Source organism: Phaethon lepturus, unplaced genomic scaffold (assembly GCF_000687285.1).
Source record: "Phaethon lepturus isolate BGI_N335 unplaced genomic scaffold, ASM68728v1 scaffold7148, whole genome shotgun sequence".
Taxonomy (NCBI): Eukaryota; Metazoa; Chordata; class Aves; order Phaethontiformes; family Phaethontidae; genus Phaethon; species Phaethon lepturus.
Window position 1 is genome coordinate 35,596 of NW_010555464.1, and position 21,224 is coordinate 56,819.

The 21,224-nt window shown below is 40.5% G+C and overlaps 1 protein-coding gene across 1 annotated transcript in view; it reads right to left on the minus strand.

The window, feature by feature from the left end:
• Positions 1–6,276: 6,276 nt before the first annotated feature.
• Positions 6,277–21,224, minus strand: part of NELL2 (NEL-like 2 (chicken)) — a 49,463-nt gene continuing 34,515 nt past the window's right edge. Inside the window, exons 5-8 of the mRNA XM_010292165.1 lie at positions 13,130–13,323; positions 12,009–12,185; positions 9,637–9,861; positions 6,277–6,883 (exon numbers count right to left, since the gene is read on the minus strand). Of these exons, the coding sequence (XP_010290467.1) occupies positions 6,833–6,883; positions 9,637–9,861; positions 12,009–12,185; positions 13,130–13,323 (647 nt within the window). The 3' untranslated portion in view covers positions 6,277–6,832. The remainder of the gene's footprint in view (positions 6,884–9,636; positions 9,862–12,008; positions 12,186–13,129; positions 13,324–21,224) is intronic.

Below are 21,224 nucleotides of genomic sequence, written 5' to 3' on the forward strand. Positions count from 1 at the left end.
CCAACCTTGGGAAAAAACTCTTTGCGTTGTGATGGTCCTAAACATTTGTTACATTTTTATCAAAGGTGCTAAGAAAATAAACAGGAAAGGGCTCTGGCCTGCTCAGTCAAATGAAATATTCAAAAGCAGCATCAGCTGAGGAGCTTCTTATAAGAAATGAGGTAGCCATGCAAAAGGCTGCATCCCTCCTCTTGCTCAGATCAGAGGTCGTTAAAAGCACGGAGAGGACTGAGTTAGCACAGGTGGGACTGCTGGTTGCTTTTCTGTTTTGTTCCCCTCTCTCCTCAGTGAAATTGCCTTCCCTCCCCACCACAAAATTGCACTTGAGTCAGTACTTTGTTTCTGCTGTTCTGTTTAGAGGGATGCTTTCGCTGTCGTGATGCAGTTCTAGTTATTTTGGGTTGCAAATATGACTCAGTCCTAAAATAAGCCCTTAAACAACTTTATTTTACAGTTCCAAGAGATACTGCTGATATATAAATGACATCCTGGGAGTTACATTTGAAGTCTAAAACAGTAAAATGAGATTACTGATAAAAACGGATTTTAAGATGAAGCATAGTAATTGAGTTTGACTCTCTTATGGATGAAATCTTATGGGATCAATAGATTATTATGGTTTGTAGTAGTTAAGTTTCATGTTATAGAAATAATCTATGAACAGATTAGTAGAATATAGGGTTGCAAAGGCATTTTACAGACTGTGTAAACTCTGGCAATAAGAAAATACTGATTAGTGCAGACTTAGATGAGTAATTGATTTTAACAATTGATTTTTTTTTATCATTTTGCATTAGCACCATACTGACAAAAACAAAAAAGGGAAATACACTGACATGCTAGTGGCCATTCACATGGCTGATGAACTACCAAGGCACAGAGATCTGAGAACTGGAGTTTGCAACACTGTCTTTTTCTTTTCAGGCCCTCTCTGAAACAGTTTCTTACTCAAAAATCCAGTGGTATGCTTTGTCTTTTCTCCCAGGAGAGAGATTTGGCCACCATGCTAAAGCAACAAGAAATTTAAAATTTTTAATTAGAAATTAAAATAGCAACAGAAGAGATGGCCAGGTTTGTGACTTGGCGAATACAGCTGTAACTTGGGCAGAAGACATGACAGCAGAAATACTTCTCCAGAGGCCACTCATGCAGGAGATGCCAGAGCTGCTCTAGCCTTGTTACTTTAATTTTCTTTATATAGTTGGCAAAAGCTATCTGGTGATTTTTAACTTAAATTATTAACTGGTTTGGGGATGAGTTAAACTGCATTAGCCTGTAAGTAAGTTTCAGCATTAAAAAATAACTAGCTGAGCCTTACTTTAAAGCTGCTGCTATTTTTATCTGAGAAATCAAGGGAGTCCCTGCCTGTTGAGAGGCCACGGGAGCTCAGCACCATCACTGTGCTGCAGTGGGAGTCTCCTCCACTTTGGAGGAGACCCACAAGTGCTCTCTGGCCCATGCAACCTACCCCACATCTGAGCACTTCCCCACAGCAGGGACACAGGTGGCCCATTCAAGGTGACAGTCACCGTGTCCGTGAAGGAGGAGATACGCCCCATACGCATCCCGCATTTGAAGTCAGCAGGATCTGAGATCTGGGGTCTATGGCTCACGAGCTTGTGCTTCTCTGAGGTGCCCCAGGGTGTATCTGCCACAGTCCAAAGCAGTTAACAGCAAGACGCTATGCTGGCACTGAAGGAGGGCAGCTTTACAGCACTCCTTGCATAAATACCCACTTCTAGGCATCCTAGAAAAAAAGCAATGGCTAGTATTTCAACTATGACTTGATGACCATATCTCATCAGTTGTGCTGTTAAAGGTGGAGCCCTCACAGAAGGCAAAGACATCCTCAGCCATGAGGAGGACCGAGGCAGCCAGCCCCCTGGTTCTTGCCCACAGTAAATTTGTGAGTACCAGAAATTTGCAGCTGCACAGTTAGCTCCCTTTTCAACAGTTTACAACACTGCTGCTTTTTTGTCAACTTGTTTCACCATAGCATTGAATTCAGCATTTTAACTGAAGACATCTCTGCCTTTATATCTGTAGGTCTATTAACTTAGGGCAATTACTCTGCAGAGAGGTGACAATTCCTTTATAGAAGTTATTGAATTCTGGTACTGCAAACACTGCAAACAGTGCGTCAATACTGAAAGGCCAGTAGGAGAGCACGACGTACCTGCGTCGTTCAGAAATATAATTTCTGTTTATGGACTATATCATCTGACAGATAATTTGAGCCTGGAAATTAGGCATCAATTTTTAATAATATTTAAATTTACTTTTCAAGGAAAATTAAAAACATGAGCTACTAATTACTGGCTTGACTGAACAGAAGGGAGATGGGGAAGGGGGGTGAAAGGGAATGAAAATGAGGGTCACTGAGATGTGTCATTGGAGTTTGCTGACCTTTAGAAGAACTCCCAACTGATTAGTAACCTTGAACATTGATAAATTAGATAATATTCACTCAACCCATTCTCATTTTTTATTTAGCAGAGAAATCCAGCTTTGTTCAGCAATACGACTTGTGCTCTTTACATACACGTAACATCAACTGTCTCTCCAAGGATTTGATTCAAGCTTTAGCTATTATATTATGTCTCAATTCTTGGCTTTTTAGCCTGTTTCTTACTGTATTGCACTGTGCTTCACAAACCTACGATAGCAGAAAGATCTTACAACACTGAGGTCAGGGTAGGCAACAAAAGGACAGAGGTGCTTGTTTCCCATCTATATACTGTTTTCATTTCAATTAAAAGCTGGAATTAAACACCAGTATTACTTTGCCTTCAAAAAAGGATTGAGAAAAAATTTGGAGATAATTTTCCTTCCATTTCTCATATCTGTTATAGGTCTAAATCTAATGTTGGTGGATGCACTGAACCAATTTGAGGGCAGCAACAGTTGCCTCACCCATAACTTATCTATCCGTGGACCCAAAATGGGGATGCTTACAGCCGTTCTGTGGGTATCTTCCCTCCTCTCCACCAGCTCCACTGCTTTCCGTCAGAGCTTTCAACAACCTCTGCCAGAGCCTGAGGATTTTCCTTTTGAAAAACGTTCACTCTTTTTTGTATCTTTCAAAAAAGAAGTCTAGTCGTCATATATTTCCTATGTCTATCTTATACCTGTTCTTGAATGAAATTGAAGTGCAATTCTTAAACAATAACACCTTCTGCTAAACCTTCTCTCAGAAATAGGCATGCAGCTGCCACTGAAATCCACTAGAGATGTGCCTCTGTGTTCCAGGGGAAAACATGACCTCTTGACAATTACTAGCAGGCAAGAAAACACTGTACAGAAAGCAGCTGCTTTTTCAAGGAACTAACACTCTTCTTTAAAATCTTTGATTGCAGCTTGCCAGGAAATGAACAATAAAGTAAAACCCTTGAGTACCTGTTCTTTATATACATACATAAGTCTAGGGGACCTGACGAGATGCATCCCAGAGTCCTGAAGGAATTGTCTCGGGAAGTTGCCAAGCCACTCTCCATGATCTTTGAAAAGTCCTAGCAGTCAGGTGAAGCACCTGGAGACTGGAAAAAGGGAAACATTGCACCCATTTTTAAAAAGGGTAGCAATGAGGACCCTGGGAACTACTGACCTGTCAGCATCTCCTGTGTGCCTGGGAAAATCATGGAGCAGATCCTCCTAGAAGCTACGCTAAGGTGCAATGGAGGACAGGGAGGTGATGCGAGACAGCCTCCATGGCTTCACCAAGGGCAAGTCCTGTCTGACCAACCGAATGGCACATGGAAGACAGGGAGGTGATTCAAGACATGACTTCACCAAGGGCAAGTGCTGCCTGACCAACCTAGTGGCCTTCTATGATGTGAGTGACCACATCAGTGGACAGGGAAGAGCTATGGATGTTGTCTATCTGGACTTCTGTAAGGCCTGTGATACGGTCCCCCACAACATCCTTCTCTCTAACTTGGAGAGATATGGATTTAATGGGTGGACTGTTGGGTGGATGAGGAATTGGTTGGATGGTCGCATCCAGGGGGTTGTGGTCAACGGCTCAATGTCCAGATGGAGATCAGTGATGAGTAGTGTCCCTTAGGGGTCTGTACTGGGACCAGTACTCTTTAATATCTTCATCAATGACATAGACAGTGGGATCAAGTGCACACTCAGAAAGTTAGCAGCCGACACCAAACTGAGTGGTACGGTTGGCACGCCTGAGGGATGGGATGCTATCCAGAGGGACCTGGACATGCTCAAGGAATGGGCCCATATGAAACTTGTGAGGTTCAACAAGGCCAAGTGCAGGGTCCTGTACCTGAGTCAAGGCCACCCCCAGAATCAATACAGGCTGGGGGATGAAAAGCTGGACACGAGCCAGTAATGTGTGCTCACAGCCTGGAAGGCCAAATGTAACCTGGGCTGCATCCAGAGCAGCGTGGCCAGCAAGTCGAGGGAGGGGATTCTGCCCCTCTGCTCCGCTCTGCTGAGACCCCACCTGGAGTCCTGCATCCAGCTCTGGAGCCCTCAGCACAGGAAAGACATGGACCTGTTGGAGAGGGTCCAGAGGAGGGACACAGAAATGATCAGAGGGATGGAACACCTCTCCTATGAGGACAGTCTGAGAGAACTGGGTTTGTTCAGCGTGGAGAAGAGGAAGCTCAGTGGAGAACTTATTGCAGCCTTCCAGTACTTAAAGGGGGCTTCTAAGAAAGATGGGGACAGACTTTTTAGCAGGGCCTGTTGCGGTAGGACAAGGGGTAACGATTTTAAACTAAAAGAGGGTAGATTTAGACTAGATATAAGGAAGACATTTTTCACCGTGAAGGTGGTGAAACACTGGCACAGGTTGCCCAGAGAGGTGGTAGATGCCCCATCCCTGGAAATGTTCCAGGTCAGGTTGGACAGGGCTCTGAGTAACCTGATCTAGTTGAAGATGTCCCTGCTCATTGCAGGGGGGTTGGACTAGGTGAACTTAAAAGGTTTCCCTTTCAACCCAAAGATTCTATGATTCTATGATTTATGGACTAGGTGAGGAAAAAGGTTTATTTGGTCTGAAAATCTTCATAGATTTAATGGTCCAGTGTAGACTATCAGTCTGGGGCTTTTGCATTTTTTCCAGGTTTTTAGTTTTTTGGTTCTGTTTGTACTATTTGCATTCCGTGACCTGGCATCTCTTGTAGTCCCTTGCTCCATAAACATCCAGTACTCAGCAGACTCTAGCACTCAAGGAAATTCCTACCAGATACCAGCAGTTGCATGGCATTCCTTTGATCTCCTGCTGTACATTAAACACTGTGAAGTAGCATCTGTTTGGGGGAAAATAATTCTCTTTTGTAAAAAACATTCCTTTGTAACTTAATAATACACAGGGGTAATATTAATGGAAGTTTTTCCTGTCCAGGTTGCATGACAATGTACTGAACTGATAAGAGAGATGCTGGAAAGAAGCAAGGCACTTTGAAAAGAACATGACTACTGGAGCAGTATTTAAAGGATGCTGTCATCTTGGGCAGTTTCCTCCTCTGCTGCTTTGCCTCCATGGTTCTTGATGCATTCCTTACAAATTCATTCTTTTCAGCCCACAATTGTAAACACTGTTTTACTCTTTATTTCTTTTCGAAAATAACATAGCTTTGTTCACGTAGCCTCTTTTATTTATTGTCCCAACATATAGGGTTTGCATATTGAAGTGATACTCGTGTATTAAGATACTTTACACAAACAATTTAACCAGCTGTGGAGCTTATGGAAAGACAAACCAACCTGGGGCAGCTGGAGAGAGCAGGAATCTGGAGAAGATCCCTTGTAAATCTGAACGGATGCAAGTCACATACGAATGGTCTGTATACACTCTGTGTGACAGAATCCCTCTGGCACGTGGGGTCTGATCTTTAGGCACTGGAATTTTCTGTTCAATCCACTGCAGTGGCTTAGATGTATGAAATTACTTATGTATTCCCAGAAGAATAACAAAGATAAGAAAAGATAGGCATAAGGTTGTGCTCCTCCCACACATAGAGGACCTAGACCGGCAGTACTCCACCTGTATTGCCCAGCTGCCTGGGCAGGCTGGCAAAGAAGGAACAGTAACAACACTCATGAAAATTACATCCCTGAAAAGGAAAGACAGCACAAACAGAAACTTAAGGTAAGAGAAATATTTATTTAAATTTGCACAATTACGAGCTTATACTGAACAAATTCAATCAAGAAATAATAGTAGGTGCAGTAAAACAAGGAAATACTGATGACTTTTCCCATCAGAAAACATTAAGAAGCCATGCCTGTGCATCACGGGTTTTCTCTTTTTTTTTTTTTTACAATAACGTCTATCTTTTTTTTTCAGCGCACATACTGTACATATCACATCTTAGCTACTAGGTTCTTTATTCCTGAAGGCTTCATCCTTTTACTCAAACATCTGCTAAATTCTGCAGTGAGCAATCAAACACAATTGTGCAGATACGAATATGATTAGGTAAAAATCTCTGCATCTGGTCAAGTGACTCTCAAAGCTTGGGAAGACCCAACTTCCTAGTTGGTTTTGGATCTTGACATTGTTATGTACAGCATTACAATGTGTCATTTTACACTAACCTAATATTTTGCATAATGATGTCAGACAAACAAATAGCCAGAAGATTTGGGCCTGACCTCATACAAAGGTTTACATGTCTGAGCTTGTCTTGAGTCCCATAAATTTCACTCTTGTTCAAGTAACTGAGTTCATCACATATCTGCACTTTAGATGGACAAAACCAATCTAATTTTAGTTTTAATTTTGTACAATTTTTGGTCTAAAGGTCTTTTTTGTGAAGGAAAATTCTTTAACCAGAAACTGCTTTTTAAGAAAAAGTTGTTGGTGTCACAGTTCCTGAAGGCACTGTGGGTCCACTGAGCAACAGACGTGGCCATTCTAAAGGAAGGAAGAACAGAAAGAAGAAGTGAAACAATTAGCATGTTGTACAAACTCAATCAATTTAACAAGCTCAGCCATTTGCAAACACCTACCAGATTTGAATGTATAGATTTGTAAAATAGAAGACATCTACAGATTTTGATCGAATTCATGATATTGTCATCATGTCCTTCCCTTGCCGAAGGGAACGAGCTATTATGATTCCTCTAACTGCTTGGTTTGCTATGGTCCGTATCCCAGAGCTTCAATCATCAAACTGAAAGAAGCTGGGATCAGTGGAAGAAATGCTCCCGACATAAAGGTATCAGGAATCTGCTCAAGTGCAGAAAGCTGTTGAATGAGACAAGGCACTTGGGAGTTTTATTTAGATCAGGCAGAAGGGTCTCTGGGTTTTATTTAGCCCTGAGTGCTTCAAGTTAATGCATCCTGGCTGTAAAACCAGCAAACATTAATCCATAAAGTTTTTCCTGATAGTCCAGACATTCTTCTGAGAATATTAGCAATTAAGGGAACAGATTGCCTATGGACATCATTAAAGTACTGGAGAAATTGTTTTTTACATCTCTACTACTTATTTTCTTAAGTCTGATTCTTACAAAGCAAATAAAAAATGTGTATTATTTTAAAATTACTCCAAATACAGTCAGTTAACTAAACTGCCAGGACTGATTAAAGACTGAGGTCTGAATCATTCAAACATTTTCTTTCACTCCTGTTAGAGGAGGTTAAACAATCCTACTGCCCACTTTCTTTACTTGTGATTTGAAATGGTTTTGTGGCTAAGTCAGCTTTAGCTGATGCCCAGGTCTCTGAATTCTTAAAGGATTTGTGTAAACCTATTTTGCTATAGCTTGCTTAGAGAGGCTTAAACTGGAGCTTTGACCTTCCATATGATGCTCTGCAAAGAAGAGAGTGGGGTGACACAGGATGAATGAGACGAAGAATATACAAATTGGGCACAGCATTAACCAGATCTGGAGGGAGCAGGCTGCTTGCATGCAGAACTACAATATTAGAATGCTCTTAGTGTATTCCAAAAAGCAAACTGCTCTGTAAAGAGTATTGAGTAAGATTTGGCTTGCTTAGGGACAAAGTGGTACATCTTCACTGTTACGCAGATTCACACCTGAGCTGTATTAAATCTATGGGGTTTGGCAGAGTCAAAGATGTCCCCACTCACTGCAGGGGGCTGGACAAGATGACCTTAAAAGGTCCTTTCCAACCCAAGATTCTATGATGATTCTATGATCTGTTCTAATCTTATATATGTTCACAATGCAGCAATGGATTTTATTAGTCTATGTGTGCATTTACACTGAATACAAATGAGTTGATACTTGAGGTTCATCTTTGCTTAACAGAAAAGGGCAGATGGGAGCAGCACCCAAGGTGGCCATCAGCAGAACTGACACATTGCTTCTGCATTGCCATTGATCAGCAGTACAACAATGAGAACACATTTCCCATCACCAAATCTCAAAACTGCTTTAGAGAAGAATCATGCATAACTATTTGTTTTACAGATGGGGAAACCGATGCACATAAACCTTAGCAGCCTGCCCAAGCAAAAAGTAACTTCTAGCGTTGGAACTGGTGTGTGCCACCAGCTATGGACCCCAAAAGCACGGGCTTCTGCACATAAGCCAGCTTCAGCATCCTTTGGGCAGCAGCCAGCTGTCTAATCAGTAGCCGTTCTCTCAGATCACAGTATTTTCTTCTAACCACCGACCTGTTCTGACATCAAGACAAATGCCTACTCTCACTTAGCACATACCACTTCCCTCGTGAAAGGACTATGCTTGACAGCAGCAACTGCTGTTGCACGCAGTTTGCGTCAGGCAAAGCGGAGGAAGAAGGTGGCACTTGACAGATGCTGCTAAATGCACAGTTACTGCCCATCTCTCCCAGGAGGAGGTGTCAAAGCTACATTATTTTTTATAAGCACCTTTTCAAAGTAGTTAATTGTACCATGTACTAGAGTTTGGGAAGTATCTTGCTTGGGAAGGACATAGAATAAAGACCAAAATCAGCTGTGGATTTGAGTAATAATTAAAGATCTCTGGATGAATCCTGCTGTCTCTCTCTCCTTGGCTGCTGTGGAAACACTTTTTGTCATTCTTCAGTATTGGATGGTGGAAAATACAATTCACCTTACCAGCTTATTTTGAATGGAAAAATTCACACAAACCCATAGCCATTAATTTTTCTTCTCAGACACTGAATTCCTTTGACTACAAAAACTATTAAATGTTTTAAACATTATGTTGATTTTACTATTAATTTTAAAGCAAAAAAGCTACGTAACCATGTAACTGTTTATTCTCAAAACAATTAGTGTTCTCAAAAAGCAATTCAATCAGTTCCGATAACACTATAGTATCCCACAGAACAAATTTGTGTGAAGTCTAGTCTTACGTATCTATTTATTACTGTATACATTTCCAAGATAGCATAGAGCTATATACTAAAAACGCAATCAAACTCAAATCGAGCTATGCTGGTGGAAAAGCCAAGCCCACTAACTTGTCCACAGCACTCTGCAGCACAGGCTGTTGTCCTGCTTCTGACCTGCTAGGACATTAAACCATCTTTCTAGCACATGCAAGAGTAAAGTTAACTATACTGAACACTTTCACTGTTATCTCTGCTGCTTTAAAACAAGTGTGGACACCAACTGTGTGCATTAATACTTATATGCCACAGAACAAGCTGGGAAAGAGGCATCTCAGCTTAATTTTTACGCTCTTTACCTTGCACTGGCAAAGGGTGCACTCTGTGCCGTGCTTAATCCAAGAGGATCCAGTGAAGCGAACGACATTGGTTTCATCCAGACAGGTTTTAGTGATGTCATTGCGAATGGTGTCTGCTTGGCAAGGGTCAGTGACGCAGCGCGGGCAGCACTCATTCTCAGGGAGGACGCTGAATTCACAGTCCACCTCCGGGCATGGCAAGGGCCAGCAGTCAACTTCACCTTGCTGTTTACAGATATTACGAGAACAAGAGAGGATTATTAGCTCTTATTTTGTTTCATTATCTATTCATCTGACTCAGCATTATGTTTCTTAGCTGGTTAATTTTATTCATCTGGTCCTATTCAGAAATCAGAGCAGAGAACACTGATACTCATTGCTTGTGGGAGACACAGCAAGCTTGGTGCTTTTTTTCTGCATGCTATTCAGGAAGTGTATTAGATATAACTTATTTCAATACATTCTGCATCAAGCTGCAACTGAAAATTCTCCATAAACTTCATGAAATGCAGAATATGGATCTGTCCTTGTGAAGTCCTAATTTTGCAAGTGACAGAAGCCATAAAATGATTGCGCTGCAGAAGTGCTTCAAAATGTCCTCTTTCCCCTAGTTCTTACTTCTATTTGGACTGTTGGTTTGCCATGGAAAGCCCTCAAGTGTCCAGATCCGGATGGGTGAGAGTTTATCTTTGCCACCATTACAAATGCATCGGCTGCACTAAGAGTGCCAAGCTACCAGCAGCCCAGTGCAGCGGGGAACACCAGCAGATTTTCAGTGAGAGCACCTCCACCCATTTAACATCCATTTTGGAAGCTGCGATCAGAATACCTGAACTTCCAAAATTTAATCATGCTTTCTGCATGATGGGTTCAGTATGGTCAGGGTATGAAAAAGTCAAAGCAGAGACCTGCGTTGGGCCAGAATATTCTTAGGGAAAGCTACTGTATGCCTGTACACAAATCTAAAGATGCCTAATTATTCACGTCAGTTACTAGAAGTTGGGGTCAGCTTCCCTTCAACTCTGGACAAGGGACAAAGTTTCAGATCCATTGGTGAAAGAAATGACTTCACAGAAGTCATTAATGCCTATTTCTTTTGGAGCAGGTCCATCTCTAACTGCCAACATACTCAGCTCATTTGAAACACAGACTGAGTAGTCTGCATTTAAGGGGAGCAAAGAGAATAGTATTTGGCCCTAGCAAAGAAGTTTATTCACAAAAACTGTATCTAAGGCTTTGAGAATGATGAGTTCAGTATCTCCAGATCAAAAGCTGAAACAAATTCCCAGGGATTTGTCATAGCTCCAAATTTACGCTTGTTGCAGAAAGTATTGTGAAGTTACTTTTTTACAAAATTTTCACCTGGGTCAATTTTCCTCTTTTTGAATCACGTGATGATACAAATAAAAGCAATCTTAAAATCAGTCAATGATCTTGATATTTCAATTTATTTTTTGTAGTGATGGACAGTACAAGGAGTACACAATATGTTGGCACACAAAAAAAATCCCTGATAGCTGAAAGAAAGCAGGCTTCAGTTACAAAAGTAGCATCTTGGAAAAAAAAGAGACATCTATTGAGATCCCAAACTGTATGTTGTTTTGTTTTTAAGACATTTAATGAAGCATCTGGGAATCTATTTTATTGGATTTTACCAGCAGTAACATTGAAAGCACAATGTCTACAGAAATTGGTTTCTGACTGTTATTCAGGATACCCTGACAAGGGAAAGCTGCGAGATGGACTAGGCTTTACATTTGGAGATAAGCTGTCATAAAAGCTAGTTGTTTTTATCTTGGGATTTTTTCTGGCATTTCTTCCTGAGAAACATTATGCAGAATAATTTTTGCTCAGACTCTGAAATACAGGCCTAGGAAAAAGATCATAAGCTTTAAAAGATTTTTTTTTTTCAAAACTCATTTCACTATTTTGAAAAATGCATCAAGCCTTATTATATTTTCTGTTACTCAGAATGTCTGAATGAATAAACAAATTTTAGTCTATTGGCATCTTTGAAATTATCAGCCATGATAATAAATACATATTTAGAATTTCCTTATACAACTACATTAGTCTTTGAATGAATGAACACCTGAGTTTTGCTGTGTAGGTACCATATCCAAATGACCTCTACTCTTTGCTAAAACAATCTTCATGATTAAATAATTTCTATTATATCTATTGTGTCAAAATGTATTTTTGACTGGAACTTGACAATACTGACAAATATCCATGAAAATCATATTTCAATTATACATATACTCCAGAGGAAATTAAATGGATGCTAATGCATGAAAATCAACTATTCACAGATCAGAATATCTCATATTCTTTTTCCCTCCTGTCTCTGCTGCTGTAGTCAAGAGCCTTACCAAACAGCGGCACTGCTGACAGTTCTGTATCCAGGAGTCACCACTGTTGTAGGAAAGCTCTCCGCTCTGATGCAAACATTGACTGCTGAGCCTTGGGTCACATTCAGGGCAGCAAAACAGGTCAACGGTGGGATTTTCACAGTCACAGACCATTCGCCGGCACATTACATATCCACTCTATTGTTGGAAATACAGGCATAGAGCAATGGCAGAAGTTTGACCAACTCCAGCATGATTTGTACCAACATATGATTTTTTGTCATGATTCTAAGTCATGAGCAGCTCACGAGTTTTTCCGCTATATGATGTCTTTGTCAAAATACAATTCAAACAGAGGCAGAAACCACAATACACACTCAGTAACAGCCAAAAAGTTCCCCTGTTGTCATATACATCCTTCATACAACCAACCTTCAGACAGCTCTCACCTAAGCTGATGAAACCCAAGGGTGTCTTTTCCAAGGGTCAAAATTTAATGGATTGCCCTACATTTATGTCATTCTCATATGGATGCTAGTTGAGTCTTGCTTTAATTTTCCAGATCAGTCCCTCTCTTCAGTAATTATTCACATAAGAAAGATGATAGGTAGTCTGAAATTAAATTAATGCCCACGAAACTTGAGCTGCTGAAATGCTCAGGACTTTGTCAGCAGTGTATTGGGCCTTCATTCTGCATCAGCGTTTCGCTTGATATCAAGGTTCCCACAGCAAATATTTAAGAAAGCTAAGATGAATTGCTCTGCAGATACAGAACCTACTTCTATTTATAGCCATCTGCTAGAGATACTGGCGTCAGTCACCAACGCCAGTATGTGTCTAGACAGACAGTGTCTTTGCATGAAAATGCCGTTGCTCCCACCCAGAAAACACAGGTGGCATCCCTGCTAAGAAAATAGCACTATCCTTCTCCCAGTATCATATAATAAACCCCCCACGGAAATTCTCACGCAGTTTGGAGAAACTCTCCCCAAAACCATATATAATATATAATTCCACTTTTCCATAGCACCACACACACACCTGAGAAGGTAGCTAAAACAGGAATTTCACTTGAACCACAACACTCTTCCCTTCATCCCCACCACCATCTGGCGGAAGTGGATAGTTCTATTTCTACTGACCTGGCACGAGCAGACAGAGCATCTGTCGTTCTCTAGCACCCAAATCTGACCGTTGTGCTTGATTTTCTCTTCATGGATACAGTCTCCTGTGCAATTCTTGCCATGGGGACACCGACAGTCGTACCCACCGTCCAAGTTAAAGCAAATAGTGTCATTGGCACAGCTATGCCTTCCAGTTCCACATTCATCAATGTCTGCAAAAACATTCCATGTAATGCTCTTAGACCACGTTCAATTAACAAAAATATTCTAGCAGCAGACAATATAGATGATTCTTGGCCATTAAAGCCTGCAGCTGAAAATTAATTTGCACGTCACCAGAACAGGGAAAATTAACTTAGAATTTCACAAAAAAATATTTTTCAAGTCACATCAACTTTTAAAACATGATATTTTGAGTTTTCCTATACATTTTTCAAAGTGAATGCTGTTGAGCAAAGTAGTTAGAATGAAGAAATCACAGGAAACATATGAACAAAAATAATTCTCAGCTCCCTGAAGAACATTAGTTTGTGGCAACTGTTCAAGAGACATGAGCACTTAAACAAGAAAAGCTGCAGAATCTTGTTTTCAAAACCTTTTGCTGGCTCTGTCTAGCACATCAATGTGCTAGATACAGAGTTCACTTGCTGAGAAGTTAATGTGAAAGGTGACGTCTGACCTGTAAGCTCATTTAAGCAAGTACACCATGCTTTAAGTTGCATCATTTATTCGGGTATGCAAACTAGGATATTTTTATTATTCAAGTTGCAGTGACATCTATAGCCCTTGTGTCTGGCATAGAAAATAAAGAAAAAAATTATGTCTCCAGTGAATGAAGGTAAATGATTTCAAAACAATCATATCTCAAAGAATTCAAGAGTACCTTTAAAGGCCTACTTCATCAAGGTACACACAATTATTTTGCAAGGGCAAACTAGCAGCATATGCTGCCTTCTACTTGAATAGTCTTTATTTAGCTTTTTCAGCTTTCCATACAGAGGAAAGTTGTCTGGAAAACAAGCTTTGAAAGGGCATGAGGTAAGCAGCTATATGCAATAAAATGTGGAAAACACTAGAAGAGTAAAGACTAGATCTATGGCAATTGTAAATATCGGTACAATGAGTTAAATTCTAAATACAATTTCACAACAGTCTGGCCCAAGCTCTTAACTTAATTAGAGTTCATTAAAAAGTAGCATTGTGACATTTAACTGTCCAACAGATCAGTACAAGACAAAATAAGCAATATGGTCATGCACGTATCTTTCACCATCAGCATAAAAACTTAATAAAACACTCAGCTTTGGGTTCAACAATGGAAATTAAACCTCCAATTCACCTCAAGCACATTCATTTTAAAGCAAAATAATTCAATTATAATTTCAATTCCAAGTGTGGCTGCAGTCAAAAAAAAAAAGTAAACAAGTTGCTAACATGAATATGAATTCGGATGAAAAACAGCAGGGAAATTATTAGAATTCCATTGTATAAATAAGCAGCATTGTGCTTATTTCCTTCAAATACTATATGCAATAACAGTGGCACCATCTCAAAAAAAAGTATTGCAAAATTACTAGGGCTTCTGGGAAGGATGAGAAAAATGTCATAAGAGAAGAACTGAAAAGAAATGGATTGTTCAGTTCTAAAAGAACATCAGCATGAAGGGATATAACAAAAAAAAATAATGAATACTCCAGAGAAAACATATTGAAAGCTTTTGTTCTCCATATTGCCTAACACACAAGACAGGGAACAGTAAATGAAACTGAAAGACAAGAAATTTAAGTCTGGTAAAATGAAATAATTATTCATATAATGCATAAACAAACCACGACACTGCCACAGTGGTTAAGAGGGAAAAAATAAATAGCGTAGCCAAAAGTGTATAAAGCTAGCAAGAATATTCAATTTGCAATGCGAACAGATTTTGGAAAAGAGATTGCATTTCATGCATTAAGGTCTATGGTGCCCTTATTTATGTATCAGATAATCCAGAAAGGCAAACCGTCTCACATCTCCACATCTTCTACCTCGCTATCTTCTGAAGCATCTGGAGTCAGCCACTGTTGCAACAGGGCAGAAAATAACTGGGATCACGAACCTAATTCGGTGTGGCTGTTCCCATGGACCTGAACAGCTGAAACGTCACAGGCACATCAGAGAGGGAAACCCACCCAACCAGTAAGGATACTAAGGATAATGTCCAGTCTCCAGCCTCGAAGGTTTTTAGACAAGTAGCTAACAGGAATGGTTTGAGTGATGCTGGTCTGGGCAGAGCAGAAGGATGGAAGAGCTGCTCTATCCTTCCTCTATTTTCCCTTAAATCCATACTGAAACTAATACAGTCTGGCAATTTAAAATTAAGATCTCCATATACTCAGTCTAACTGGTTTTAAGTTATGCAATAAAGATAATAAACACAAACCCTATTTAAATATAATGATTCAGATTAACAGCAAGATTCTCTTTATCATTGAAGCAATTTTTAATAAATTACTTTCTGACACTTGTGTTCATTTGTTTAAAACACTCTTTTGTACCAAACTTTCACACAGCTGATGTCATAAATGAATAATATCACTTCTCAACAACCTGGCCACTTAACCGAAAGCAGCCATATTTAATGAGATACTTGGACGAAGTTCAGCTGTCATGTAAATAAGAACAGTTTTCTTTAAACAACAAATGGTGAACCTATAAACACTAAGTCTGCATTTGGCACTGATGTACAAGTGTATTTCACAATTTTCGCCTAAGGAAAAGTCTTCTGGGATTTGTTTTTCAACATGGTAATGGTTAGTGCACTGTTACTGAAAGTAATTGAGGTTTCATCATTGACTCTGGTACTGGGCTGAGCTTATCCAACATTAAGAACTTACGAAAAATCCCAACCTTGTTTTTTTCAGTTGTTTCATTCATGAAAATAAATCTTCTGGATAGGGCAATTTAAATATCCCTGGTCAAAGCAGGAGCTATTTACATTTTGATTCTAACCTAATCAGAAACAGCAGTGTGTTTATAACACAGCAAGAGAAATACAAACTTTGCATGCATGAAATTCTCATCTGCATTATTCATCCACATCAAACTTCAGGCATTATGTGCAAAGAACTTGCACACAAATCATCCATATCAAGCAAAACTTTTTTCAGCTTTTTTACTTTGGATTTATAATGGCTGGTGAATTATGTTATTGACATTTTGTTTACAGCTATAACCAGCTCTCCGATCTCCATAACCACATGGACAGCATACACTGGCCCCTGCACCTTTTGTGTCTGAAAAAGGGAGAGGGGAGGATTACAGGTTGCATATTTCCAGTATATCCAGCCACAGAGGCATGTTATTATCACTCTCATATTGTTGGTTTGGTTTTGGTTTTTTTTTTCAACCAACAAAACAAACAACAAATAATTCACTTCAGGCTATTTACAACACACTGCTTAGGAATCAAACAGCTTGAATGTTATGACATTAGAACATTAAGTCCCCATAGACTTGGAGGTTTGCCTCAGAAAAAAACCCAAAAATAAAATGTAACTAGTTATCTAGTGCCAAATTGAGGACCAGTTCTTATTTATCTAACCCACACTAAAAATTACAGCAGCTTGGATCTGGCACACTTTTAAGGATTTTCCTTTTCCAGCAGCTTGGATCTGGCACACTTTTAAGGATTTTCCTTTTCTTAACCATCGCCCCTGCATACAACTTAATGCTGTAATGACAAAGGAGTACCATGGATGAAGAAGTAGCGACACGTTACAGAAAGCTAGGAGTTAATTGTATCACAAGTAATTTCATGCCTCCACAGGAAAAATACTAGACTAAAGCCTACAAAATGGTGAAGTACGTGGAATGACTAAACTCCATTTGTAATGTTTGAGAGAATGCAAAGGCAGAAAACTATAAAAATGGAAATTTCAATTGCCACACCAGGTTATGACCCCAGGCTGTATTTAACAGATCCAGTGACTATTTCTTGGAACAGATAGTTAAAGAATCCCAAAGGGACAAAGCACCATTTGACTTGACCCTGAGCAGCGTGCAGGCTCTGATTCAAAATGTCTCTGCTGAGCAGCTACTCTGTATTGGTGACCAACAGTGACCACAATGTATGCAAGTCCAATATCCTTAAAGGAATTTAAAAGTCTGCAAAAAATCTCTGTGGTAGTGCTTAGTTTCACAGAAGGAAATATGTTAAAATGATGAGATTATAAAGATGAATTACAACTATCGACCAAAAGGATAACTTGTTTTCAGATAGAAAGAAGATTGTTTAAAGATAGTGTATTATAGATTCAGAGTAAATATATGCTACACTAATTAAAAAGACTTCAAAGGTGCAATACATTTCATATACTGTAAAATTTTTATTCAAAAATTTCATGAGCTCCCTTGCATAATACTCTTAAAGGAATTATGCGCCACGGAATAAAAAAGGTCGTTGACTCACAGATTAATAGTGGGTTAATTAGTAAGTAATAAAGGCAGCAACAAATGGTCAGGTTATCACAATAGACAGTTGTCCCAGGGATATTCCCCAAGAATCTGTGCCAGAATGTGTCTTGCACAATATACTTAGTCATCTGGGGGAACAGATGAACAGTGAGATGAAAAAGACTGTTGATAAGAAAGTATTAAAACCAAAAAAATTGACAGTGAAATATAGAATTATTTCATGATATTGACTAAGTAAACAATAATATGTCTGATGAGATTCAATTGTAAGGTGCAAGGGGAAATACCCACTCAAAAATCAAATAAGTCTTTTAGATCTATTCTGGAAAGAGATCTTGGAGCTACTGTGGATAGCTCTAAAAAAAATGACAGCTCAGTAATCATAGAAGCATAGAATGGCTCGGGTTGGAAGGGACCTTAAAGATCATCTAGTTCCAACCCCGCTGCCCATGGCAGGGACACCTTCCACTAGACCAAGTTGCTCAAAGCTCCATCCAGCCTGGCCTTGTACACTACCAGGAACGGGGCATCCACAACTTTTCTGGGCAACCTGTTCCAGTGCCTCACCACCCCCATAGTGAAGAATTTCTTCCATACAATTCTTCCCTCTAATCTAAATCTACCCTCTTTTAGGTTAAAGCCATTACCCTTGGTCCTACCACTACATGCCCTTTTAAAAACTCCTATCCAGCTTTGTTGTAGGCCCCCTTCAGGTACTGGAAGGCTGCTCTAAGGTGTCCCCAGAGCCTTTTCTTCTCCAGGCTGAACAACCCCAACTCTCTCACCCTTTCTTCATAGGAGAGGTGCTCCAGCCTTCTGGGCATCTTTGTGGCCCTCCTCTGGACTCACTCCAATAGGTCCATGTCCTTCTTATTTTGAGGTCCCAGAGCTCAACACAGTATTCCAGGTGGGGTCTTATGAGAGCAGAGCAGAAAGGCAGAATCACCTCCCTCAACCTGCTGGTCATGCTTTTTATGCAGCTGGGGATATGGTTGGCTGCCTGGGCTGCAGTCGCACATTGTCAGCTCATGTCCAGCTTCTCATCAGCCAACACCCCCAAGTCCTTCTCCTCAGGACTGCTCTCAATCCATTCTCCTCCTAGCCTGTATTTGTGCTTGGGATTGTCCTGACCCCGGTGCAGAACCTTGCACTTGGCCTTGTTGAACGTCATACAGTTCAAACTCACAAACATTGAGTTTCATACAGGTTCACCTCTCAAAGCCTGTCAGGGTCCCTCTGGATGGCATCCTCTCCCTCCAGCATGTCAACAGCACCACACAGCTTGGTGTTATCAGCAAACTTGCTGAGGGTGCACTCAATCCCATTGTCCATATTGCCAACAAAGATATTAAACACCGCCGGTCCCGTCATACAGTTCAAACTCACAAACATTGAGTTTCATACAGGTTCACCTCTCAAAGCCTGTCAGGGTCCCTCTGGATGGCATCCTCTCCCTCCAGCATGTCAACAGCACCACACAGCTTGGTGTTATCAGCAAACTTGCTGAGGGTGCACTCAATCCCATTGTCCATATTGCCAACAAAGATATTAAACACCGCCGGTCCCCATAACAACCCCTGAGGAATGCCACTTGGCACTGGTCTCCACTTGGACACTGAGCCATTGACTGCAACTCTTTGAGTGCGATCATCCAGCCAATTCCTTATACACCAAGTAGTCCATACATCAAATCCGTGTTTCCCTAATTTAGAGAAGAGGATGTTGTGCAGGACAGTGATGAATGCTTTGCACAAGTCGAGATAGACGTCAGTTGCTCTTCCCTTATCCACCAAAGCTGTAACCCCGTCGTAGAAGCCCACCAAATTTGTTGAGCACGATTTGCCCTTAGTGAAGCCATGTTGGCTGCCACCTATCAGCTCCTTATCTTGCATGTGCCTTAGGATAGTTTATGGGAGGATCTGCTCCATGATTTTGCTGGGCACAGACGTGAGACTGACTGGCTTGTATTTCCCTGGGTCTTCCTTTTTTCCCTTTTTAAAAATAGGGATTATGTTTCCCCTTTTCCAGTCAGTGGGAACTTCATGGGACTGCCATGACTTCTCAAATAGGATGGATAGTGGCTTAGCAACTTCATCTGCCCGTTCTCTCAGGACCCACAGATGCATCTCATCATGTACTTGTGCACCTCCAGGTTCCTTAGATGGTCTTGAACCTGACCTTCTCCTACAGTGGGCAGTTCTTCATTCTCCCAGTCACTGCCTTCTCCTTCTGTGACTTGGGCAGTGTGGCTTTGGCACTTGCCAGTGAAGACTGAGGCAAAAAAGTCATAAGTACCTCAGCCTTCTCCATATTCCAAGTAATCAGGTCTCCCATTTCCTTCCAGAGAGGGTCCACATTTTCCCTAGTCTTTCTTTTATCACAGATGCACATATAGACATTTTTCCTGTTGCCCTTGATATCCCTGGCCAGATTTAATTCTATCAGGGCTTTAGCTTTCCTAACCTGATCCCTGGCTGCTCGGACAATTTCTCTGTATTTCTCTCAGGCTACCTGTCCTTGCTTCTACCCTCTGTAGGCTTCCTTTCTGTGTTTGAGTTTGTCCAAGAGCTCCTTGTTCACCCATGCAGGACTCCCAGCATTTTTGCCTGACTTCCTGTTTGTTGGGATGCAACAATATTTTGGACAAAAGAACACAAATACAATATTGATAAAGACAGATGAAAAACTCATGATAAACTCATAAGGAACATGAACAAGGGACAATTAGGAAAAAAAAGTGTACAACTTGCTAGGAAGTGAAAACGGGCTCAGAGACCCACTCTGATACAGCTGAAAGTTGCAGCTTTCCCTTTTCTGATGAGCTATCCAGACTTGCGTGCAGGACATTCACATAAAGGTCCAAAAGGTCTCCCTCAGACATGATTTCCTGCCAGAAGCATTCTGATATTAGTTAGAGTGTCATCTATGCAAAGAAAAGATGAACATTTGTATCCCTGAGAAATACGCAGTTGGAAGAGACGGGTTGGGTGTGTGGGCAGTTCCTTTGCTCTGAAGTTTCTCAGTTACCTTAGGTCTGAGGAGCAGCATTAGCTCAGCAAGGTGACAACATCAGGATACCTGAATACTTTTTGCTTAAGGCAAAAAAGGAATCCATTTGATAGGGAACCCAAGTTTGTCTGAGCAGAAAGTTTGCTTTCTGTTCTTCTCTGTCCTAAGTAAATCTATTGACTGATGCAATCATTCTTCAAAGAGCAAGTGATTTGTGAATAATTTATTCACAACTTCATGCAAGCCAGCTGTCAGAGTGCTTAGCAGATGTGGAAGATGAAGAGCTGAGACTTCAGATGCTGCTAACACCAGCTTCGCAGAAATGTTGTTTTTTGACACAATAAATATGTTCAAATTATTGTCTTATAAAATGTAGTGGTTTAGTTTGTTTTATTAGTCCTTTTATAAAAGATGAGAAACTCTGCCAATTTTGTACTCTGCCCACACTCAAGAATGTTTAAATACTAATGCCCTTTGTTCGGTGATGCTTAAGTTGGGTTTCAAAACTCAATAATGAAGCTTCAATGCCTATAGCTCTGTTTGGGATGGATGGAAAAGAAGTCACTTATTTGTTGACGTTTTATGATCATGAGTAAAGGCAAAAGGATTTTGACGGTGCTTTGTAAGTGCTAGTAAGATTTCCTGC